Raw genomic sequence first — 27,055 nt, 5'->3', positions numbered from 1 at the left:
CCTTTGAAATAATAAATGAAAAACAAAATTTATTAAAAAAATTTTTTTTATTATTTCATAATTACTTTAAGCATACAATCAAATACAAAATAATCATTACTTGTAAGTGTAATTTTACATGGTAATTGTTTGTGAATTTTTTTTTTTACAGATTCTTTAATTTTGTTGTCCGCATTAATGCTTTCCAAAATATCTCTTTTCAATTTCTAATATTGCAAGAACACTAAATTGTCTTCTCTAAAGCAAGTGGATCTAAAATAAGTCTTAATGAATATTAATTTTTAAAGACTTTTTCTCTTGTTGCAACAGAAACTGGAAAAGTCAAAAACAGTGCATTTACAATATTTGTACTGCATTTTATTAAATTGTTTGCATATTAATTTTAACAAAGCTTTTAGATCAGAATGGCTAACATCTATTGTTTTTAATGATTTCAACTCTTCAAAAAGTTCATTAAATAATAATAATAAAAACTTATTTGTTTATTGACAATGTTTTTACTGTTTCTTGTAAACAGTTGTGACGTCAATAATGACAGTTTATTATTGCTTGAATTGCCTGTGTGATCACACAATCCCCTCTCTTATGAATAGCCCATTCATAAGAGGGGATTGCGTGATCATCATACTTAATTATCAAAGTCATATACATACTTGATTATCAAAAATAAGATATTATTAATAAGCATTCCATTTTGTAACATATTCTGAGTTTTTCTCTGACAGTTTTAAAAGTTTTGGGCCAGAATAAGTTAAAAGGAAGTTTTAAGGAACTCATAATGCTAAAAGAGTGAAAGAGACAAACTGATGTTGTTATAATATCCACACATATAATATTCTTATTCACAGTGAATGCAAAACTTTTAATATCCTTTCCTTCATATAATTATTATCTCGCGAACAAATTATACTTGAATTGCTTTTACTGATAATTTGCCCCAGCCGATTAGAAGGATTTAATACAAATTCTTACCATATGTGCCTTTAGATGTTGCTATGAAGTTTAGATATGCTGTCCATGTGTAAATGCTTTTATTATTCATCATTCCAGGAAAATTATTTCACAACTTCTTGAATTATTGCACAATTTAATGAGTTATGGTCATGGAAAAAAAAAAAAAAAAAAAAACCATTACACCTATTCATCCCCTCCAATAGTTTGTTTGTTGTTTGTTTGTTGTTTGGTTTTTAGGAGCATTAGCAACTAAGGCCATGTTGCTCCGGGAATATGCGGTGGTCATTCCCTGACCTTTCCGCATCCTCCATATTTGGTGGTGATGGGCTCGAACCCCGGTCTAATCAAGAAGCGTGTGCTACGCACTGCTGCTCCTTCCCACCTGGCTATGGAGGCGCCTCCCAATAGTTTGTCTAGTTCTTCCTTGCGAATTTATTCAAACTACCCACTTCAACAACAACAACAGATGTAAGTTTGTTCCAACAATCAACCACCTGCTGGCAAAAGGCAAACTTCTACACATCTATCTTGCAATCATTCTTCCTTATTTTAGCATTGACTTTGTTCAGTCCATTCAAATTTGTGTCAGTCTGTGTCAAGATTGTGTTAGTACTCTTTGCCGAGAACTAAATGAGTAAGTTTACTGGACAACAAACCTGAAGCAAATCATGTGGTTATTTTTTATGTATTGGAACTCGGACGCTTTTTAGAGGAATTGGGATAAATTCCTGAATTCAGTGATAAGTTAACAAATATATTTGTAAAATAATAAGAGAAGTTTACCTCAATATAGCACGTAGAACACTTCCATATGATACTCTCCAGAAATTAAAATGAAAAAAATCGAAAAACTTACATTAGAGTAACAGAGTTTAAAAGATAATTAAAAATCAATTTAACACAATAAAACTCAATTTAACGCAATTAAAAATAAGAAAATTAATTAAAAGAATTTAAAGGAAAAATTGCAAAACGATTTTCCTTCCTGAAGCTGACAAAGCTTTTCGACCATATGTCGTGATCACAGGAATGAAAATTTTTATTATTTTACAAATATTGATATCAGCGCAGAACGTATTGAGCATTACAGCTCTGGTTTATACTATCTAGTTAACAAATATAAAATGTGAGGTGCAAGTAAATGCAGGAAACAATTCCATAATTCTTTTGGAATACCATCAGATCCAACTGAATGTTTCTTTTTTATGTGATGGAATTCATTATTAAAATAGACTTCATTAATAGTAAATTAGAAAAAAGTGAAATACATAGAAACAAACTAAAATCGTAATTTTGAGGGAAAAAATCATTAAGAGAAAAATATTTTTGAAATTGTTATGTTGAAAGAATCAGATATCTTAATAGAAGCAGTGAGAATATCGTAAGTATGGAAAAACAAGTTAAAAGCCTTAATTTAAAAAGTGTCAGAATGGCTTTAAATCTTTTTGCTGAGATATGGCAGATGTAGTAGTAGTAGTGGCATGTGATGCAAGAAAGCAAGTGTATGAGCTTATGCAGCATCAGCCAAAAAAAAAAAAAAAAAAAATCACACGATTCCCTCCAAATGCCTGTCCAGTTCCTCCTTAAATTTATTCAACCTATCAACTTCCACGACAGAAGGAAGTTTGTTCCAGCTATTAACCACCTGCTGGCTAAAGGCAAATTTCCACACATCTATTCTACATCTGTCTTTTCTTAATTTATGCCCCCTTAGGTTTGTAATCTGAACAAGTAGAAGGATCCCATCAGAATTCAGCATGCTCAACCCATTCAAGACCTTATACACCTCAATCAGATCACCGAGCAGGTGCCTAGTCTCCAGCCACTGCAATTTGCAGAACTTAGCTTCTCTTGGTAAGGGGATCCCTTCATTCCCCTCACCAATCTTGTTGCCCTTCTCTGTACACACTCAAGCAAATTGACATTCTTCCAAAAATGAGGCCTCCAGACCTGCACGCAGTACTCAAGGCGTGGCCTGACCATTGCCTTATACAGAAGGACAATCACCTCCTTTTCCCTGCTAGCAAAATTCCTATATATCATTGACAAAACCCCATTACCTGCCCTGGCAGCCTGTCTGCATTGCTCAGAAAACTTCATATCTGACTGCACAATTACTCCCAGAAAAAGACGTAGGAACCTCCCCAGGTCTTTTTCGTTTTCTACGACCATAAGTGTAGTACCACACAGTTGGTACATTCCTCTGGGATTACTTCTACCCATATGCAGTACTTTGCATTTGTGACGGTTAAACTTCAGTTGCTACTTCTTAGCCCATCTGCCCAAATTATCTAGATCCTGTTGCAGTAGCACACTGTCATTAACAACCATGCCAACCTTTGTAACATCTGCAAACTTCAACACTAAGCTTGATATATGCCTTCATCGATATCATTGATAAATATACAAAACAGTGGACCTAACCCTGTGGGACTCCACTAATAACATTAGTCCACGAAGAGCAGCACCCATTGATTACCACCCTTTGTCTTCTCCCACTTAACCATCCTTTTATCCATTGTAGCAACTTACCCTTAATAGCATTCAGTTCCAATTTGTACAATAGTCTTCCATGTGCAACAGTGTCAAAAGCTTTCCTGAAATCCAAATATATGATAACAAAATTATTTTTTCCATCCAGTCCCTTTGTAACCACATCATAATAACCAATCAAATTTGTTAGACAAGACTTTCACTTAACAAACTCATGCTGTGTCTGAATTATTGCTGCAGTCTTGTCTAGATGATCCTGCAATGCATCTTTAACCAGTGACTCCATTATTTTACCCGGAACAGAAGTTAAACTAACTGGTCTAATTACTCGTGTCACTCTTTGATCCCCCTTTGTGAATTGGGGATACATTTGCACATCTCCAGTCCGTGGGAACCTCCCCTGAGTCCAAGTATGCTCTCATAATTATGGCTAAGGGTTTGCTTAGTTGCTTTGCTGCGTCCTTTAATATAACTGGACAGATCCCATCCACCCCAGGTGCTTTTCTTATGTTTAACTTCAACAATTTTCCCTCCACTTTGCTCTCAGTTATTACAAAATCATTAAGTACCCTGTTACAATTTGATAACCTGCCATTTTCAAACCTTAATAATTCCTCATGTATGAATGTAGATGCAAAATACTCATTCAGTTTGTTTGCTATCTGAGCAGGATAATGAACAGTCGAACCATCGATGTCAAGTGGACCAATGAGATTCATCCCCTTCCTTTTAGAGTTTATATAAGTAAAGAAATCCGTGCTGTTTTTCTTAGCATCTTTTGCCAAGGATTTCTCGTAATCTGCCTTCGACTGCCTAATCTCCTTTGTGACCTGATTACAGACGAGCTTATATCTGCCATAGGCTTCTGAGTCGCTTGATAATTTATATGCATCCCATGCATTTTTCTTCTCTGTTACAAGTCTCATTAGTTCATTTGATAGCCATTTAGGCCTAAACCTTGAACAATATTTCTTAATAGGTATGAAACTTTTAGTACCATCCACGATTAATTCCTTGAATGCTTCCCACTTAGAATTGACTGTTGGTAACATCGTCAGTTGATCCCACTGTACAGAATTTAAAAACTGTCTGAGACCACTGTACTCACCTTGACGGAAGCAAAAACCCTTTCCTTTACCCTTGATCGTAATTAAATCTTTAAGTAAATCCCACATCAGTACAGTGATCACTGCTGATAACCAGATCAAGAGTATTACTCTCTCTCTCTCTCTCTCTCTCTCTAACATGCTGCTGCAGAAAACAATCATCCAATACATCCACAAAATTCTGACTAGTGTGTGAGTGACCAATCCACAAGTTCCAGTCAATACCTGGGAAGTTAAAAACCCCCATTATAAGACATTCTGATTACTAGCCCACTCTATTTCTCTGTACAATTGTTCATTGTACTCATTCGAGTCCTTAGGCCTATAACACACTCCTACTCTTATTTTTGCTTTCGCAGTGTTTGTCACACCAAACTGACTCAACAGTGCACTGTTCATCTGTATCAACTGGGTGCACTTTTGATTTTTTTTTTTTTTTTTTTAATTAACAGCATCACACCTCCTCCTTTCCTATCCTGTCTGTCCTTTCTGTACACATTGTACTCCCCAAATTCCAGTTCTGCATTCCTTATATCTGGGTGACACCACGTCTCTGCTATCCCAACAATATCCGCCTTTGTCTTGACCAACACTTCAAATTCATCATATTTATTTACTATACTAATATTGGTATACATGCACCTATTTCACGATGACTGCCATCCGTCTCTGAAACTCCCAACACCCCTCACTCCAGGTCGCTACTTTTTTTTTTTTTTTTTTTGGTAGTTGTTGGCACATAGGCATTCTGTAGCCATAATGCACCTCCCAAGGTTTTTGCAGTACTTTGATCCAAGCCCGAGGTGGGAATTGAATCTGCGACTTTTGAGTTGCCAGGCAGGCACTTTACCCGGTCGGCTGCTACTTATTCTAATAGAAGTTGTGCAAAAATCACCTTCACTTCTGCCTGCAGCTACTGTTAAACTATTAGTCCTTGTATTCCCCCAAGCTAGCAGTTTTCCAACCCACCTAACACTGCCTTGATAGCATCAGCAAATATTCTTGCACCCTTTCTATTTAAGTGTATCCCATCCCTGTGGAAGCAGTCTCTCCTGTTAACAAGTACAGACCAGGCTGAAAAAAATTCTACCCCTTGAGCTTGGCACAATCTTTCCAGCACCGAATTGATCGATAAGGCTCTCATCATAATTGAATCAATGTACTTTGTGTAGTTTTCTGAAGTCATTTGAAGTTAAAATGAGAACTTATAATTTTCATAATTCCATAGAGGTTCTTGAAAGAATGTATTTTGCGTGTAAGCTGGATTTAGTAGCAATAGCTGCTATTAACTTTTTATTGAAGGAGCGGGGATACTTTGGAAGGAGAAACTGCATGTGAAGCCGAGCAGAGAGAAATAAGTGTACATTAAAATTACAAACAATTATTATTTATTTGCAAAAGCCTGTAGTTGATGCTGCCCATGACACTTATTTGGTTAATTTTCTTGTTCAGCCCCCCCCTGCCTTGATAGCATCAGCAAATATTCTTGCACCCTTTCTATTTAAGTGTATCCCATCCCTGTAGAAGCAGTCTCTTCTGTTAACAAGTCTAAAGAAGTCTAAACGTATTTTTGTATCTTTGTCACATTATCTCTAGATTTTCCCTCCATTTCTTTAGTTATTCTAGGTTGTATACTTTAACATCAAGTAAAGCCACTTTATAGCTGTATGACAGTAACCAATTTACACAATTTGTAAACATATCAATGTGCAGAGGATAATGAATTTCAGGTTGGAGAGCAGGCTGCATGCAAGTTTTAAAGACTAGCCTTTTACCCCCGATGGCGCCGACCGGGCTAGCCAAGTGGGTAAAGTACCTGCCCGGCAACCCAGAGGTCGCGGGTTCGATTCCCGCCTCGGGCTTGGATCAAAGTACTGCAAAAACCTTGGGAGGTGCAATATGGCCACAGAAGCCGATGCGCCAACAATTACCAAATCAAAAAAAAAAAAAAAAAAAAAACCCCGATGGCTAGTTTTAATTATTTATTGATTTTACTCTATTTTGTTTCACGTTTTATCTCTGTAACATTGATCATTTATCAATACATAATAATTAGACGAGGTGAAAATAACAGTATGGTGTTTGTAATTTTAGTTCTAATTCTCTGGATAGTCCAAATGTAAATTCCAGTTAATTTTCCCACACAGCTTGTATTTATTTATTCACTCTCCAGTACTTTGTGGTTTAAGTTTGGAATACTTTTTTTTGACCTCAATGCTTTTATCAAAGATTTGAATGATCCTTATTATTTTAATTACATTTCATTAATATTTTTTCTTTATATAAATTATAATCTCAGTGCTACCTTCAGAATTCCTTAGATTGGTTACACATATGGCCTGAAAGATGGTGACTGAAGTTTAATCCTGCTGCTAAATGTAAGGTTTTGCATTTGGAGGAAAGAAATCCAGGAGAAATTTCAGGGAATGTGATAAAGAAAAGAATTTTCTAGTAGACATTGAATTCAAGGTTAGTTCAGGATGATGAGAGGAGGAGGATTTGGAGAATATGATGTAAAGAGATCTGAAGTTTCCCTTGCAGGTAATCTGTGGTGAGAAGAAACGAGGTTCTGCCATTGCACATATTTCTCCACCTGCCATGACATCACCCGTGAGCCATATAACCCGTAGTCAGTTCCTTGTAACTAGGAATAGCTCAGAATTTTTAAGGTAATTTGAGTTCATAATGCCAAATTGTGCAGTATATGGTTGCTTGAATATTTGTTTTCTCCAGTACTACGCATTTAAGCAACCATAGCTGAAATCAAAATTAAGAGATTGGAAGAAGAAAATGATAGAATTTAAAGAAGGAATGCAAAATATATTCCTTGAAAATACAGAACTAGAACTTGAGAGAGTTCCTGTATGAGAAACAGAATCTTGGATAATGAGAGGTGACACGCTACAAATAGCATTTAAAGTAGGGTAAACTAGATGTCTACCGTAATGTCCATTATTTTTAAAAAGTAAATCTTAAGAACTGCAAATTACCACTTGACTGGTCTCTTTCCAGATTACTGTTCTGCACATTACATCATAACTTCCCAGATATTGACTGGAACTTGTGGGTTGGTCACTTGCACACTAGGAAGACTTTTGTGGATTTATTGGATGATTGTTTTCTGCAGCAGCATGTTCGAAAGACAATCACAGAGGGTAATACTCTTGATCTGGTTACCAGCAGTGATCATTCATGTATTAAGAATTTGCAGATAAAGGAACCACTAAGTGGCAGTGATCACAGTGTGCTGATGTGGGATTTACTTAAAGATATAATTACCATCTGTAGTAAAGGAAAGGGTTTTTGCTTCTGTAAAGGTGACTACAGTGGTCTCAGACAGACAGTTTTTTTAAATTCTGTACAATGGGACTAACTGATGTTACCAACAGCAAATTCTAAGTGGGAAGCATTCAAGGAATTAATTGTGGAAGCTACTAGACTTTTCATACCTATTAGGAAATATTATTCACGGTTTAGGCCAAAATGGTTGCCAAATGACCAAAAGACTCGTGGTAGAGAAGAAAAATGCATGGGATGCATATAATTATCAGGCGACACAGAAGCCTATGGCAGATATAAGCTAGTCAGTAATTAAGGCAAAAAAGCCAATAAGGCAAGAGAAGAAAAACAGCAAGAATTTCTTTACTTGTATAAACTTTAAAAGGAAGGGGATGAATCAGATTGGTCCACTTGATATTGATGGTTTGCTGTTGATGATCCTGCTTAGATACCAAACAAACTGAATGAGTATTTTGCATCTATATTCACACATGAGTTATTAAGAAAGGAAAATGCCAGAAGGTTATCAAATTGTAAAAGGGTGCTTAATGATTTTGTAATAACTGAGAGCAAATTGGAGGAGAATTTGTTGAAGTTAAATATAAAGTCACCCGGGGTGAATGGTATCTATGCAGTTATATTAAAGGAGGTGGCAAAGGAACTAAGCAAACTCTTGGCCATAATTATGAGAGCATCCTTGGACGCAGGGGAAGTCCCCACGGACTGGAGATGTGCAAATGTATCCCAAAGTCACAAAGGGGAATCGAAGAGTGACATAAGTAATTACAGACCAATTAGTTTAACTTCTGTTCCGGGGGTAAAATAATGGAGTCAAGGGGGAAAAGATGTATTGCAGGATCATATAGATGACTGCAGCAATAATTCAGACACAACATGGGTTTGTTAAGGGAAAGTTCTGTCGGACAAATTTGATTAGATACTGTGATGTGGTTACAAAGGAACTGGATGTCAAAAATAATTTTGTTATCATATACTTGGATTTCAGGAAAGCTTTTGACACTATTGCACATGGAAAACTACTGTACAAATTGGAGCAGAATGGTATTAAGGGTAAGTTGCTACAATGTATAAAAAGGTGGTTGAGTGTGAGATGACAGAGGGTAGTAATCAATGGATGCTACTCTTCATGGACTAATGTTATTAGTGGAGTCCCACAGGGTTCGGTGTTGGGTCCACTGTTGTTTGGTATATTTATCAATAATATTGATGAAGGTATATATCAGGCTTGAAAGGTTGGGAGTTGGGTTTCTGGTCCATAAAGATTTAAAAAACAACATTTTGGAATTCAAAAGTACATCACCAAGGGTGTCAAGACTAATACTCAAGATTTCTAAGAGGTACAAGCTAAAGGTTATAATGATTAATGCACCAACATAGAACCATGATGATGAAGAGGTTAAAGAAATGTACAGCGAAATTGAGTCTTCTAGATGAGCAGAAAACCCACTACCCTATTATTATTGTGGCGGGACTTCAATGCTAAGGTTGGAAAAAGACAAAACAGCACAGAAAGGGTAACTATAGGAAATTTTGGAATTGGTGAAAGAAAAAGAGGCGAAAGACTTGTGGAATTTGCAGAATCTCAAGGATTGTCAGTAACGAACACTTTTTTTTTTTTTTTCAAGAAAAGGGTGAACAGAAGGTGGACATGGAAGAGTCCAAATGGATTAACAACTAATGAAATCAACTTCATCCTCACTAACAGAAGATATATTGTGAATGATGTTACCGTCCTGAATAAGGTAAATGTTGGAAGTGATCACAGAATGGTAAGATGTACACTTCATATAGATGAAGGAAAGGAAAAAACTGACCCGAGTAAATAATACAAAGGTCTTTGAGATAACAGAAGAGGAGGAAAAGCAGTATGTACTGGAACTTAAGAACAGGTTTGAGCTTCTGCAGACTGCTCAGGACCAAGATATCGACGAGGAATATTACAACTTTCTGAAAGTGATAAAGCCCAAGAAACCTATAGGGGAAAAAAATCCAAAGAAGAAAAAATTAGTCAAGAAACACTTGTTATGATGAACCGAAGGCAAAAAATGAAGAGCAAGATAAGCACTGACAAGGAAAAAATTGAGTATACTGAGTTATGCAAAGCTATTAGAAAGAAACTCAGAGAGGACATAAGAAGATTTAACACAAGAAAAGTAGAACAAGCATTAAGGGAAAACAAAGGATTTAAATCAGCAGCCATGAGCAGTAATACAGAAAGACTAATGATACTGAAACTGAAGAATAGCAATGGTGTGCTTATAAACAGCAGAGAAGGAATAATTCAAATAGCAGAGAAGGCATAATTCAAATAGCAGAAGACTACTATAGGGAATTATACAAGGAGCGAGGGAATGATGCCAGCAGTGGGGAAGATGGATTGCAAATTAGCAACACATACAACATACCTGATATCTTTCCAGCTAAGGTAGAACATGCATTGAAGAAAATGAAGAATCAGAAAGCTCCGGGGAAAAGATGAAGTTACTGTAGAGTTGTTAAATTGGGAGGAAGAGACATAACACAAAAACTGGCAAGGCTCTTCACAAAGTGCATTAGAAAAGGTGTGATACCTAAGCAGTGGAATAATGCAATCATAGTTTTGCTGCATAAGAAAGGAGATAAATTTTGAGAACGAGAAATTTTGATGATTTTGAGAACGAGTGTAGCCTGTGCGGATATAGCTTTTTGCCGCTCCTGGAACAGTGAAGTTTTTTTCTGATTTATTTTCTGTTTTATTAGCTTAAATTGGCATAGTAACTTATTTTCTAGAGTAGCTTTATATTCCTATTTACGATACTCGTTTAAAGTAACTTAGATAGAGATTTTGTAGGTATTACTTAGTATCGGTTAAGGTATCAAATCCACGTGTTGACCGTTCATAAATTGCCGCCATTGTAACGCGATACAAAATATCTCTAATTAGATAGCATAAGCTTAATATAGTATAGTATAGTACATAATATTGTGAATTAATCAGTAAAATCTGTTAATCTTGTTGAACTTCATTGTTAATTAAATTGTACTTTTAACTATACATATAACGACGTAGGTTACGTAACATAAATAATTAGAAAAATAAATAATTAATACTTAACTTGATACGGAAGTTATATAAAGGAATTTCGTAGATAACACTCGATACTGAAACATAAATATAGCATTATAACTGTTGGGATACAAGTTTAGGGTTTTAATTTTGTACTGAAATTGAAATTATATTGAAATAAATCGAAATCATGAGTCAAACCAGAGCAGCAAAGCAAAACGCTCAAGCTAATGGGAGTGCTGTGGCTCAGAGGAGAACTGTGGGCGGCAGTTGCCCTCTGAATCACAGCTTTTTAAAATGCACTACTTGCTTGATGTTTGTGGAGCAGTCGGATACTGGACATGATACTACCATGGGGGATGTCTTTGTTTGTGCGCGATGCAAGGAAATCAGGCAACAACTCAGCATTGTTATGGGCCTATATGAGAGCTTGAAGGACAGGGTGGATGCCCTCGAAGGATTAAAAGTGAGGGGTCCATCAAGCTCTCAGCTGCCCACACCAATGCCAGAGCTTGCACTTGGTCATCGTGCAACACAGCGGCAGCCCCCAAGGCAGAATGCGCTGGTCCCAAAGGAACTAGTAGTTGTTGGTGACTCTATTCTCAGGGAAACGGGAAGCATTAGCAGAGGCATATGATGCAGGGAAGCAAGCTTATTCAGCATCAGCCAAAAAAAAAAAAAAAAAAAAAAACACAACCACTTCTCCCATTTCACCCCTCCATTCGTTCGAAATACCTGTCCAGCTGAGCCTTAAATTTGTTTAGGCTATCAACTTCAACAACAAGTGATGGAAGTCTATTCCACAAACCAACTGCCCGCTGGCTAAAGGCAAATTTCCGCACATCTACCCGACATCCGTCCTTCCTCAGTTAGAATTTATGCCCTCTCAGGTGATTATTCTGAGCAAGAGGAAGAATCCCATCGGCATTGAGCATGCTCAAGCCATTTAAAGCCTTATACACCTCTATCCGATCACCTCACCGATGCCTAATCTCCAGACTCTGTAATTTGCAAAACTTAAGCCTTTCTTCGTAAGAGCAACCCTTTGTTCCATTCACTAATCTTGTTGCCCTTCTCTGTACTTGTTCCAGCAGCTCTACATCCTTCTTGAAATGAGGCCTCCACACCTGTATACAGTCCTCAAGGTGTGGCCTGACCAATGCCTTATACAAGGGAATAATCACCTCCCTATCCCTGCTAGAAAAATTCCTGTATATCATTGACAAGACACCATGAGCTACTCTTGCAGCTCGTCTGCACTGCTCACAGAACTTCATATCTGCCTGTACAATTAGCCCCAGGTCCTTTTCATTCTATACCACTGTCAGCGTAGTACCACAGCTTGCTTTACATGCTTTGTAAAAAGGATAGGTGGAACAGGACCAGGGTGTGTCTGCGAGGGGCAAAGGTTGATGATGTTGTAGAGTGGATATCATCTTTTAAGGGCACAAAAGGTGATATAGTTGTACATGTTGGCACTAATGATATTAAGAGTAGGAGACCGGCGGAATTACTTAACAAGTACAGGTCACTGTTGAAAAAAAGCCGTGAATTAGGGTTGAATTTGAAAGTGTCTGCAATTCTGCCCAGACACGATAGGAGGGAGTATATGATGAGAGCCCTGTCGATCAATTCGGCCCTGGAAAGATTGTGCAAGGCTCAAGGGGTAGAATATTTTTTCAGCCTGGTCTATACTTGTTAACAGGAGAGACTGCTTCTACAGGGATGGGATATACTTCAATAGAAAGGGTGCAAGAATGTTTGCTCATGCTATCGAGGCAGTGTTAGGTGGGTCGGAAAACTGCTAGATTGTGGGGGATACAAGGACTAATAGATTAACAGTAGCCACTGGCAGAGGTGAAAGTGATTCTTGCACTGCTTCTATTGGAATGAGCAGCAGCCTGGAAAATAAGATGCAGGATATTTCAGAGACTGCTGGGAATCATTGGGGTACAAGTAAACACATGGGTTGTGTTAGGGTAACTAAGAAAAAGAACAGGTGCATGAGCCGACCGGGCTAGCCGAGTGGGTAAAGTACCTGCCCGGCAACCCAAGGTCGCGGGTTCGATTCCCGCCTCGGGCTTGGATCAAAGTACTGCAAAAAACCTTGGGAGGTGCAATATGGCCATAGAAGCCGATGCGCCAACAACTACCAAATCAAAAAAAAAAAAAAAAACAGGTGCATGTATACTTGTACACCATTGCTAGGGGTTTATAGTAAATAAATTTGATGAATTTGAGGTATTGCTCAAAACATCAAAGGCAGATATTGTCGGGATTTCAGAGACGTGGTGTCACACAGATATAAGGAATGCAGAACTGGAATTTGGGGAGTACAATGTCTATAGAAAGGATAGACAGGATAGGAAGGGAGGAGGGGTTATGTTATTAGTTAAGAAATACATAAAATCCAAGGAAGTGAAGCCAGTCGACATCGCTGGACAATGCAGTGTCGAGTCAGTTTGGTATGACATAAGCACTGGGAGATCAAAATTGAGAGTAGAAGTGTGCTATAGGCCTAATGAGTCTGATGAGTATAATAAGAAACTGTACAGGGAAATGGGCCTGTAAATCAGAGAGTCTTATAATGGGGGATTTTAATATCCCAGATATTGACTGGAATTTGGGGGCTGATCACTCACACACTAGCAATCCCAGGAGCTCACATCTAGTGAGTATGGGCTTGGCACATCCAGGGTCCTGAGCTGGATATCATTATTCTTCTTTTTCTTGGTGATTCCCTTCTACTCTTGTCTCTCTCTCTCTCTCTCTCTCTCTCTCTCTCTCTCTCTCTCTCTCTCTCTCTCTCTCTCTCTCTCTCTCTCTCTCTCTCTGGGTAATTCAGAAAATTTTTTTTTTTATTTTTTTTTTGGCTGGTGCAGCATAAGCCTCAGGCTTCCTTGCACCATATGGCTAATAATAATAATAAAAATAATAATAACACTAGCAAGGCTTTTGTGGATTGATTGGATGATTTATTTCTACATCAGCATGTTTGGGAGGCAACTAGAGGGAGTAATACTCCTGAATTTGATTTGATTATCAGTAGTGATTCTTCATGCATTAAGAATCTGCAGATAAATGAACCACTAGGTGGCAGTAATCACGAAGTGCTGAAGTGGGATTTACTCAAAGAGGTAACTACCATTAGGGGTAAAGGGAAGGGTTATTGCTTTCGTAAAGGTGACTACGATGGACGGAGACAGTATTTATATTCTATACAGCAAGACCAACTGATGATGTTACCAACAGCAAATTCAAAATGGGAAGCATTCAAAGAACTTATCTTGGAAGCTACTAGGCTTTACATACTAACTAAGAAATATTGTTCAAGGTTTAGGCCTAAGTGGATGTCAGATGAACTAATGAGACATATGGCAGAGAAGAAAAATGCATGGGATACATACAAATTTACATGTGACACAGAAGCCTATGATAGATACAAGTTGATCTGTAACCAAGTTACAAAGGAGGTTAGGCAGGCGAAGGCAGATTACGAGATATCTTTGGCAAGGAATGCAAAGAAAAACAGCAAGGAGTTCTTTACTTATGTAAACTCTAGAAGGAAGGGGATGAATCAGATTGGTCCACTCGATATCGATGGGTCAACTGTTGATGATCCTGCTCAGGTAGCTAACAAACTAAATGAATATTTTGTATCGACATTCACACATGAGCAGTTATTCAGCAAGGGGAATGCCAGAGGTGTATTCAACTCTGGCAGTAAGCTAGAGAATCTTGTAATAACTGAGAGTAAAGTGGAGGAGAAATTGTTGAAGATAAACACAAGAAAGGCACCTGGGGTGGATGGGATCTATCCAGTTATATTGAAGGAGGCAGCAGAGGAAGTAAGCAAACCCTTGGCCATAATTATGAGAGCTTCCTTGGACTCAGGGGAGGTACCCATGGACTGGAGATGTTCAAATGTGACCCCAATTCACAAAGGAGGATCAAAGGCTGACACAAGTAATTATAGACCTGTGAGTTTAACTTCTGTTCTCGGAAAATTAATGGAGGCCCTGGTTAAAGAAGCACTGCAGGATCATCTAGACAAGACTTCAGTTATAGCTCTGACACAGCATGGTTTTGTTAAGGGGAAGTCTTGCCTGACCAATTTGATTGGATACTATGACGCAGTCACAAAGTAACTGGATGCAGGGAATAACTTTGATATTGTATACTTGGATCTTAGAAAGGCTTTTGATACTGTTGCACATGGAAGACTGCTGCACAAATTGGAGCAGTGTGACATTGGAGGCAAATTGCTGCTGTGGATAAAGGGGTGGCTGAGGGGGAGAAGACAGAGAGTGGTAATCAATGGACACTGCTCGTCATGGACTAATGTTATTAGTGGAGTCCCTCAGGGTTCAGTATTGGGTCCATTATTGTTTTCTGTATTTATAAATGATATTGATGATGGTATATCAAGCTTAATGTCCAAGTTTGCAGACGATATGGAGGTTGGCAGGGTTGTCAAGGACACTACTGACACTATGCTGCTGCAACAGGATCTGGAAAGGTTGAGCAGATGGGCTGAGAGGTGGCAAATGAAGTTTAACATTGACAAATGTAAAGTACTACATATGGGAAACAGCAACCCCAGAGCAACGTATCAACTCGGTGGTACCACACTGACAGTGGTAGAGAATGATAAGGACCAGGGGGGTGGTTGTGCAGGCAGATATGAAGTTCTCTGAGAATTGCAGATGGGATGCAAGAGTAGCTCATGGTGTCTTGTCAATGATATACAGGAATTTTTCTAGCAGGGGTAAGGAGGTGATTATTCCCTTGTATAAGGCAATGGTCAGATCACACCTAGAGTACTGTATACAGGCCTGGAGGCCTCATTTCAAGAAGGATGTAGAGCTGCTGGAACGAGTACAGAGAAGGGCAACAAGAGTAGTGAATGGAACAAAGCGGTGCTCTTACGAAGACAGGCTTAAGTTTTGCAAATTGCAGTGTTTGGAGACTAGGCACCAGCGAGATGATCTGATAGAGGTGTATAAAGCCTTGAATGGTTTGAGCATGCTCAATGCTGATGGGATTCTCCCTCTTGCTCAGAATAATCACCTGAGAGGGCATAAATTCAAATTGAGGAAAGACAGATGTAGGATAGACGTGGGGAGATTTGCCTTTAGCCAGTGGGTGGTTGGTTGGTGGAACAGACTTCCATCCCTTGTCGTGGAAGTTGATAGCCTAAATAAGTTTAAGGCTCAGCTGGACAGGTATTTTGAACGAACAGAGGGGTGAGGGTGAAGTGGAAGTGGTTATTTTTTTTTATTTATTATTTTTTTTATTTATTATTATTTTTTATTGTTTTTATTTTATTTTTTTTTTGCCTGATGCTGCATAAGCTTTCTTTCTTCCATTAAATGCCTCTACTAATGCTAATCAGAAATTGGATTATAGACCAATTAGCTTGTTATCTCACATCTACAAGTTGTTCGCAAGGGTCATTACTAACAGATTAGAAAGAATACTTGATGAGAATCAACCGAAAGAGCAAGCTGGCATAGGACAGAATTCTCAACTATGGATCACCTTCACGTAATATCACAGCTAATGGAGAAAGCAAATGAATATAAAACACCATTATGCCTGGCATTTGTAGATTATGAAAAGGCATTTGACTCCATACAGCATAAGGCAATGTTTCGGGCACTGGAAAGACAAGGCATAGATACTCCACATATTATGATTTTGAAGAAAATATATGAGAATGCTACCTCCTTTATTAGACTAGACAAAGACAGTAGGAAATTTAAAATCGAGAAAGGAGTTCGACAAGGAGACACAATATCTCCGTAGCTGTTTACTGCTGCCCTTGAGGAAGCTTTCAGAAGATTAGACTGGTTGCAGAAAGGAGTCAATGTGAACGGAGAGTACCTAAACCATTTACGATTTGCAGATGACATTGTGGTCATAAGCCACGATCCCAAAGAATTAGAGGAAAATCTTAATCAGTTGTGCACAGTTAGTGAGGATTTTGGACTATAGGTGAATATGGCTAAAACAAAGTAATGATGTGAACAAGTGTGCCACAGAAAGGGATATAATGATTGAAGGAGCAGTAATTGAAAAGGTGGAGTCATATACTTACCTGCGACAAGTTATTAGCTGTAATAATAAATGGCTGGAAGTCAAGAGAAGAATAAATTTTGAATGGGTAGCATTCAGGAAATATAGTCACATACTGAAGAGCAATATCCCAGTTTGTCTGAAACATAAAATAATGAACCAATGTATACTCCCCACCATGACTTATTGAAGTGCAACTTGGGCACTCAACAAAAGAATGGAAGAGAAGCTGAGAACTACACAGCGAAAAATGGAATGAATTATATTGGGAATCAGACTGTTAGATAAGAAGAGAAACACATAGATTAGGCAGCAAACCCAAGTTAAAGGACATTCTTAGCAAAACTAAAGAACTAAAATGGTCTTGGGCAGGACACATAGCTCGAAGACATGATGATAGATGGACTAAGAGAATAACAGAATGGTACCGAAGAGGGGCTAGAAGAAAACCTGGAAGACAACGACTGAGATGGACAGATGAAATTTATGAGTTTGTGTGTAGTAAATGGATGGCCAGTGCTCAAAACAGAAGGAGCTGGTAAGTTTCTGGAGAGGCCTTCATCCTGCAGTGGATTGAAAATGGCTGATGATGATGATATCAGGGTTAGTGTCGAAGTTTGCAGATTGATACAAACGTTGGCAGGGTTGTTAATGGCAGTGTGCTCCTGCAATAGTATCTAGAAAAATTGGCAGATGGGCCGAGAGTGGTAACTGAAGTTTAACATTTATATTTGCAAAGTACTGAATATGGGTAGAAGTAACTCCAGAGGAACGTACCAACTGTGTGGTTATTACACTTCGGGTGGTAAAAAATGAAAAGACCTGGGAGTAACTGTGCAATTGGATATGAAGTTTTCTGAGCAATGCAGACAGGCTGCAAGAGGTCATGTGGGCAGGAGCAGCAGTGCATAGCACCCGCTTCTTGATTAGACCTGGGTTCGATCCCGTGCCCACCAAAAACAGAGGATGCGGAAAGGTCAGGGAATGACCACCATATATCCCCGGAGCAATATGGCCTTAGTTGCTAATGCTCCTAAAAACCAAATAACAAACAAACAAGCAAGTGGTCATGCGGTTTTTTCAATGATATACAGGCATTTTGCTAGCGGGGAAAAGGGGGTGATTATCTCTTTATATAAGGCAGTGGTCGGGTCACGTTTAGTACTGCGTACAGGTCTGGAGGCCTCATTTTAGGAAGAATGTAGATTTTCTTGGGCAGAGAAGAGCAACAAGATTGGTGGTGGTGGGTAACAAAGGGGTCCTCTTACCAAGAGAGGCTGGAGACCAGGCACCTGTGAGGTGATCTAATTGATGTGTATAAGGTCTTGAATGGGTTGAGTATGCTGAATTCTGATGGGATTCTTCCACTTGCTCAGATTATGAACCTAAGGAGCATAAATTGAAATTGAGGAAGGACTGTTGTAGAATAGATGTGCTGAAATTTCCTTTAGCCAGTGGGTGGTCAATTGCTGGAACCAACTTCCATCCGTCGTGGAAATTGAAAATTTCCACAAAAGTTTGTGAATTTTTATTATTTTTTTTTTTATTTATTATTTATTTTTTATTTTATTATTATTATTTATTTTTTTTTTTCTGGCTGATGCTACATAAGCTCATTCGCTTGCTTTCTTCAATCACATGCCTCTTTTACTATTACTATTACGAGGTCTCTCCAAGTGATCAACAATGATATTTTCTTTACTCGCACTTGGATTTAAGCTGTTTTGTTCGTGCAAGGTTTAATCTTTACAGAGATTTGCCGTGATTATGTATTAACTATAATTGGGAGAATCCTGTCCTACTAATTCCATATTCTTTAATTATTTTATAATTTTATTAATATTATAATTAAAATTATTATTACTGTTCCCAGAAATACAGAATAATATTTCATTTTGTATCTTTTTTAAATTGAGGCCAATTTGGACATGGATTTAAATAGGTAGAAATGCTTATCCTGATGTGAAGTTAAAGAAATTTGCCACGAATTTTCACTCCCAGTACAAGTATATGAAAAAAGAAAGAAAAATTTATCAATTGGACTAGTGAAGACATAGGAATCGCTATTTCTTTAAGAAATGTCAACAGAAAAGTGTATAGGCATATCTACCTCCCTTCACCTTAGAAAGTAGGTATCTCTGTTAATTGTTTCCCTGGGACTGAGAAGGACAAGTCATGGGAGCAGAATTACTGCCAGAAATTAATAGTTCTTTGTTTCAATAAGAGATGTCAGTAAACAAGGATGTGGCTCTCACTAAGGTGGCCTGTGTTCATTTCCCTGAATGGTTCTGGAATTGCAGTTGGAAAAAGCACCGAAGTATACTTGGTAAAACTAAATTTGTTCCTTTAGGAGAAAATTTATCCCCCCCCCCAAGTATATACAGGTAACCCTCGTATAACACGGTAGTTAGGTTCCTATAAATCTTGTGTGGTGAAACCGTGTTATATCGGACTAAGAACCAGTACAAAAGCTAGCAAAAATACGCTTCTTTTTTTTTTTTTTTCATAACTATTGGAAACTTAATTATTTATTAAAAACAATAATAACTGAACAAAAGTCTTACAAACAGTGATACATAATAAGTCAGATAATGTACATTCATTTAATTTTCTTCCTCTTCATCGCTGCTAAGCACAAACGAGAATGTTTTCTCTGTTGCAGAATATCTTCACCTTTTGATATTTCTTCTGCAGAATCCTTGATTTCGTGTATCTTCTGCTCTCTTTAAAAAAATCATTAATCTTGGTTTGTTTTCTTTTGCATGATGGATCTTTGTAAATTGCATGTATGGAGCTAAGCATTTTTGAAGCTCCCTTTTGAACTTTGTGTTCCTTTCAGTCGAAGTATCTGCATTCAAAAAATAAGATTCTAATTGCTTGGCTAAGTTTATGCCTTCCCCTATGCTTTTTAGTGTAAAATTTGGAATTTGGGAACTTTAGAATTTTCGTCTGCACTATCATCCTCTGAATTGATTTGGTTTACCTCCGATGCCATTTCCAACAAATCTGCTTCGTATGATACCTTTCCCTTTTTTAAGACGATCGAAAATTTGTTTCTTTGGTTCTAGAGAAATAGTTTCTTTTGAGCAGTGTTTTTTTTACTTTTCTTAGGTGTAATTTAAGGATGGAATTTCATTCACAATAAAATTTATTACAATATGGTTCTTAAGAACAATGTTTAGTAATACATACCTGGAAAAATTTATAAACGATCAAATAAAAACCAAAATAACTTGACAAAAACCTTAAAAGTCACAAACTACACACTTTCGAAGTTACAATTTTTAATGGTCTCAAACAACATAAGTTCAATATCACAGAACCTAACTTGGGGATTCCCAATAATTTTTTTGCATAATGACCAGTGAGTCAACAGCTGGGAATTCATAAAAAAAGAATTGAGATGTTGAAAAATTACATCCAACATAATAGCAAGGTTTTCCCCTGCACAAAACTTCAAAAATACCATGTTATGCAAGTTTTGCCACAACTCTAACCATATTAGAGCAAAACAGTGTTGTGCGACGATTGCCGCAATTCATCAATCGTGTTAGAGTGAAACCATGTTGTAGAAGTACTGTTATACAGGGGTTGCCTGTATATATACAGCGGATTCCGGTTATTTGGGCCACTGGTTAATCGGGGCAGCCGTTTATATGGAACAAATCTTAAAGAACAGAACCGAATCGAGAAAATAACCAGGATTTACTTTGCTCAATTTGGGACATGCCATTTAATCAAGTCAGGAGACCCGCAGCACTTTAGATTACCCAATGATTATCTCCGACCGTACCACGTAGTTCAGTCGGATTCATGGCAGTCACAACCATGAATCAATAAAACAATTAGCATTCCCCTGTTTATTGGGCTTTTCTGTTAGTGCAATGTATTATAAACGGATACTAAACTCGATCTTATTGAATTTGCAATAATACTGACAGCTGGAATTCTGTGGGTTATTATGGTAAAATGTGCTTACACTTCCATGAAATCTTGAATCATAAAAAAATAAATTTTCAGAATCTTCTTCATTCCTATTTTTTAACCTTCGTAACTTGTTACTCCATTCTTACTTGCACGTGTTGTGTTACTTGCAATTTGTGTGTACCATATTCTTTGATTGTTTATCTTATTGATTGCTTATCTTTTTTACTGTTTTAAATTTTAACCCCCACCCACAAATGTTAATGAACACAAATATCAACTAGTTAGTATGCATATTACAGTATGTATTAATTAAGCTGTGCATGTTAGCATAAATTTATTTTTATTTTGCTAACCTGCGTAAATTATCCTCCGATTTTCAAGTATCATTTAATTTTTTAATTGGTAACATAATAAAGTGTAAATTTGTACTTAATATACTTTACTTTTATAGCCTGTGGATAATATTTCTCATATTTTTGCTAATTAGAATCACTTTTTAATAGAATTAAAATTCAAACATGATCACAATGATCATGTTTGTAAATTTGCTTATTACATATTGCACAGTGAATGGCACTTTACTGTGGTGAGTCCATCGTAACGTGATTTGATCATACAGAAAATCAATAAAAAAAAAAAAAAAAAAAGCTGTATTTTTAACTATTTACGTGAAAATTCGCATAATTGGGGCAGCCACTTAATCGGGCCAAAATGCACTATTCCTGAAGTGTCCCAAATAACTGGAATCGACTGTATATTAGTTTTTCTTTTTGAGAAGAAAAACAAAATTTAGATTTTTTCCCCCCAAGTAATTCCAGCTTGCATATACAATAACAGAAAAATTCACTGTGTAAACAGTCAAGATTCAATATACAGTGGACCATTGATATTTTTCATTAATTGGGTCGATATAAGTGTGACAGTTAAGGAAACAGCCGATGAGGAGCACTATCCTGACATTATATAATGGCAATTCAATCCATAGCAATAGCAATACTTCTATTGATTTCAATATATAGTGTTCATATTAATTTACTGTAGAGTACTTGAAGGACGAATCACCTAATATCATCTGAAAATCATGAACTTAAAAGTCTGGAAGTGAAGGGCTATGGATACTTAATATCATCTTTCTTCTTGCAGAATGAATGTAGAGTTGGATACATCAACAAAGATCAGTTTCAACATCCCTAATCACCCTGGATGATCTCTTTGAATTCAGGTCCTCATCTAAAAACTTTTCTTACCTCCCAGTGGAAGAAATCCATTAGCATCAAAGTTCTTGGTGATTCGTCTGAGGCCTTTAAATTCAATCAGTTGTGAACAGTCTTGAGGCTGAGTTCTTCAGCATGTGCCTCCAACAGTCGTTGATAACAGAGGGTTTTAATTTCACGCCTAATTTGAGATTACCTATCTCAAATCTTTTTGTGTGTGTGTTCTTGGATTTTTGGAAAATCAGCTTCGTTCATGCATCATTCATACAGTAGGAACTGACTTTATCCCAGCCATTTGTGATGTTGTTGATTTCATTATTGACATTGAAACTTCTCTGAATTCCCTTAAAGTGGACTTCTTTTATCGGTTACTTTCAAGCATTTAGCAAATGTAATCATGTAGTAGTAACACTTGCCATTAGCAGTCACATTCTGGTTCATGGGCTGTAAGATCAATCTTGTATTGTGAGCCAAGAAGATCATCTTTACCTTCTCATCAGCCAGCTCATCAAGGCTGTTTGGATCACTTGGAGCATTAGCAGTGCCTTCTCTGGGAAGTTTTTCTTATTGAAAACAACTGCCCAGTACCTCCACCTGCAGTCAAGGTGGAGGTACAGGGCAGAAATGATGGCGGACACTCCTGGAATACTGTTCCGGTAACCCAAGCTTTCTTGCTTGACTTCCAAACCACATGAAACTTAGCTTTCCCAAAGCTTTTTGGTTCTCAGAGTGGTAAATGAGTGTTGGTTTTAATTTGAAGTTCCCGGCAGCATTACCTTCCCAGAAGAAGAGCCAGTTAATCTTTAGTGATTATAATTTGACAAACTTCTCTTCTTTGTAATGAAATTCCTGTTGGGCATCCTCTTCCAGAACAGTTGATGTTGAAGACTTGTTTAGGACTGTATCCATGTTTCTCAATAATGCTGGCTGTTCCTCAGCTTTGCTGCCTGAAAGCAAACTTCAGCTGTTCGTTAACCTGCCCATCATTTTCTAATTCTAATGCTAAGATGCTGATATGTTGGCACTAGCTGACTCATGATACTTCACAACCAAATGGATTCTGGGATGCATTTTAAATTTATCAACTGGTCCTTGAGAAAATTTAACACAGCAATTTGTTTTGTCCACATTCAGATCATTGATAATCCTTTTAGCTTTCTGTGTTAACAAAGTTGAATTCACATTTTCCTTTTTCGGTTGAAGGTTAGAAATTCGTCAGTAATAACATCTCCATTTTTAGCAAAATGTTTTCTCCAATTCTTAAGCATTTAATTCTTCCTGGCACTGCTAATTTTGCAACATATTTATATTTGTTTATCACCTACAGTTGTTCTTACCATTGTGGGTGAATTGTGTGTCACATCCAATATCAGCCATTTGTTTGCCAGCTTCCAAATCAGAAATAACTTTCCATTTCCTTTCCAGAGTGAGGATTACTCCTGAACTCCTTCTTTATTTTTATAGACCTTGTAGACATGGTCTGCAAAGTCTATAAAAATAAAGAAATAAAATACAAGTGAGCACTGAACTGGCATTTGAATATTTCTCTAGGAGTTTTCTTGGTAGACTGCTGCTGAGTGATAGGAAGTGATGTATGCAAATAGTAAACGTAATTTAATTTTCAGAAAGTTCAACATAGCAATTTGTTTAGCTAGAGTGCATGATGACATTATCAGCTGGATTTTATATACCAACACCATAAGCATTGATTGTGTCCTTCGAAAGTACAATAATGTTTTATTTACCATTATGTGTAATAGTTACTGGTTTAAATAACTGTCTTGTTATTTAAACCAGTGGTTACCTTCTGAATATAGCGTCTTTTTAATTAAAGTGTGACAAGAGTATAACAAATGTTGAACAACTAATTTTAACTATGAACATACATTTGACAGTACTAGTGCAACATAATCATGGATATAAGAACCAGAAATTGATAACAAAATAATGGTGTTACAGTGGATAGGGGAAGTCAGTGGATATTGTGGACTCACTGTATTTGAACAAAGTATGTCACAGACAAAAATGCATAACAACATTCAGTCATGGAGGTAGAATAATTTTTTTGATTTAAAAGCAAGCATAAGAGTAGCTATCAGTAAAGTTAACTGAAACATTAAATATTCACTTCAAAAGCACATGCTAAAACAACATAAAGATGAGGAGTAGTTGTAAGAAGCTTTTACCTGTGTACGTGAATGCTCAAAGCTCCTCCTCTCAGGAGGAGCTTTTTGTATTCGTGTATTTAAAGTCACTTCCCTGATAATGTTAATAATGATGCCACTGCAAATTTTTTTGGATGTGCTGATTGTACCTATAGAGAATGCTGATGGATGGGCTTTCTCTTATCTGTGGAATTTTTATGACCAACAGGTGGGCCATAACGCCCAAAAACATATTTTTTTCTTGATAAGTTAATTTAGCTCGATACTTATTTCAGGTTAAGCTTCCTTTTTGGGGAGGGGGAGTTGAATGTTCATAACTAGGAATTCCAAAGGTAGCAGAATAACAGATTCAGATGAATCCATTGCCTCCTCTACTCTGCTAATGAATGCTGGGGAAAGCTAAGGGAAAATCCACCTGTTAAATTTAATAAGCCTGATTTAAGTGTTTTGACTGCTTCATGGATTATCCCGAGATATCTCGTTTTTAGTTTTAAAAGTTATTTGGAACAGCACGAAATATCTCAGGATACAATAATACCTCCAGATTTAGGACTGAAACATATTTTCTGTGGCCTTTATCTGGCTAATTTTGCATTAGGCAGGTAAATCCCGAGTTTTCTCAGGATTTTCTTACGCCTGGCAGCAAACGACTGGCTTTTATTTTACTTATATTGTACAGCAATGTCAGGACAGTAGCATGCGTTCCTATGCCGCCAATAAGCAAAATATAATTTTCCGCCCTAAATGCAGAATACTGAACCCACAAAAATAATTCACAAAAAAATATTGAAAAATATTTCGGCACCCTCTTGGACTGCCACCCGTAAGCGACGCTTACCTCGCCTGTCCACTTGTGGCGGCCGTGTGTCAGAATGTAGTTAGTTCGCGATTACTACTTGTGGCGGGAGGTTACTGCTTGTGCGTTCCACTTGATTTTTTAAATTTAGTTATATAATGAATAATGAAGACTTTTTCTGTGCCTTTCTTTTATCTCAAGCACTAATTTATTAAAAAAATCTGTATAATTTGCACACTTTTTGGCGTACACAAGATAACTCGGGATAGCCCAAATGGGTTCATTACTCCCGTGTAGTTTCTATGAAAAAATTAATAAAAAACACAAACTATACAGTGAGTATTTGCATGATGCGTACTTTTAATCTGTAAAATAAAAAAAGTCGATCCGCTATGGCACATTTTCTGAAAAAAATTCCGGGAAGGGGTTAATAAAAAATATTTGCTTTTACTTTGAAACTTGTATACTTCTGATGTGCTGTGCATTGTTTACTGATAAACTTCATTACAGTTTTGTAAATGCTAGGGTAGATCTTAAATTGAAAATTGCTGACCTTAGTAACTCATTATTCCCCCTTACTGCTGATTGATTTATTTAAAAAAAATCAGTTTTTCCTCAGGTTTGCGGTACTTTTCCAATATCTTTGTTCATATCATTAAAGTTCTATGATTTACTTTCACTTTCTAGTTTGCTATTGTGACTGTTGAATAGCATAGTAATCTTAATTTTTCTACTTTTTCTTTTCTTTTCTTCCCAGGATTTATTGGAGGGCCTCAGTCAATGTTTGCTCAGAACCGCAGCAAACAGTTTCAAACACGTGACCATGATCATGAACTGTTTCCAGCTTTTTCTCAACAGAAACAGCAGAGTCAGCCTCAAGCAACAATCAGTTATAATACTGCAAATTCAAATAGAGACTTACCGCCACGTTTTTTAAAGAAGGCTTTGCAACCCCAATCAGGAAGTTTAGATGAGGTAATATGAATAATCTTAATATAATTTTGAATGATGATAATATTAATAGTTGTAATAATAATAAAATTTATTGTTTGTTCAGTCACTTCACAGCATAACGTAATACATTTACAATTGTTCATCTGCAGATTGTCCATATTTGTCTGCTAATTTAGGATTTATGAAATATAAGTCTGCCCCCCCCCCCTCTGTTTTGTTGTTTTCACCAATCCTCTTATCTTACTTTCATGGTTTATTCCAAGTAAGAGGACAAATTATTTTACAACCTGTTGTTGAATAGTATGGCATATTGGAAGTAGAACAGAGCATATCATTGTACTCGTACTACAATTATAATAATCAGCATTTTCTGTTATGAACCTTATTCTTTTTAACATTTGTGAATAAAATCAATATTAAATAAAATTTGCAATGCAAGTCACACAAAGTAAATTTGCCCAGCTTTTAGGATCCTTAGAGGTATAATTTATCATATTTAAACAAGTACTGTGTTTCATTGTATGAACTGTACAGTACTGTTATGATCCTTCATCCCAAGAAATACCTGAAAAACAAGAGAATTTTCAGTAACAGTTAGGTAGACACTGCAATTGATAGATTCAAAAATGGGGAAGCAGCAAGAAAATTAGTCTTTGATACAAACAGTACTTTAATAATTTTATGTATTGTACAAATATATTAAATGGATGTTTTATACAACATTATTTGAATACTCTCCTCTTAACATGTCGAGCACCATAACAGACATTACCAAATTTGTCTTTAAAAATTTGGTTGTCATACCAAAGATAATTAATATATTTCATTAGATACATAAGGACCATAAGGAAAAGTTATCTGTTTTGACCATTAGTAGTGGCAAATGATGCAAGTAAAATCCTTCCCATATCACATTTCCTTCCCCTCAAATAGTTTTTCTAGTTCTGCCTCGAAATTATCTTAACTACCCACTTCCACAACAATAGATGGAAGCCTGTTACAACAATCAACCGCCTACTGGC

At 36.9% G+C, this 27,055-nt stretch overlaps 1 protein-coding gene across 1 annotated transcript in view; it reads left to right on the top strand.

The window, feature by feature from the left end:
• The window catches only part of NAT1 (N-acetyltransferase 1), a 321,119-nt gene that overhangs the window by 108,257 nt on the left and 185,807 nt on the right, over nt 1–27,055 (top strand). Inside the window, exon 9 of the mRNA XM_090388830.1 lies at nt 25,837–26,054. Within this exon, the coding sequence (XP_090244956.1) occupies nt 25,837–26,054 (218 nt within the window). The remainder of the gene's footprint in view (nt 1–25,836; nt 26,055–27,055) is intronic.

Source organism: Mastigoproctus giganteus, chromosome 14 (genome assembly GCF_048544385.1).
Source record: "Mastigoproctus giganteus isolate SK-2022 chromosome 14, ASM4854438v1, whole genome shotgun sequence".
NCBI classification, from domain to species: domain Eukaryota; kingdom Metazoa; phylum Arthropoda; class Arachnida; order Uropygi; family Thelyphonidae; genus Mastigoproctus; species Mastigoproctus giganteus.
The sequence above is the reverse complement of the archived record's forward strand: the minus strand, read 5'-3'. Positions and strand labels throughout refer to the sequence as shown.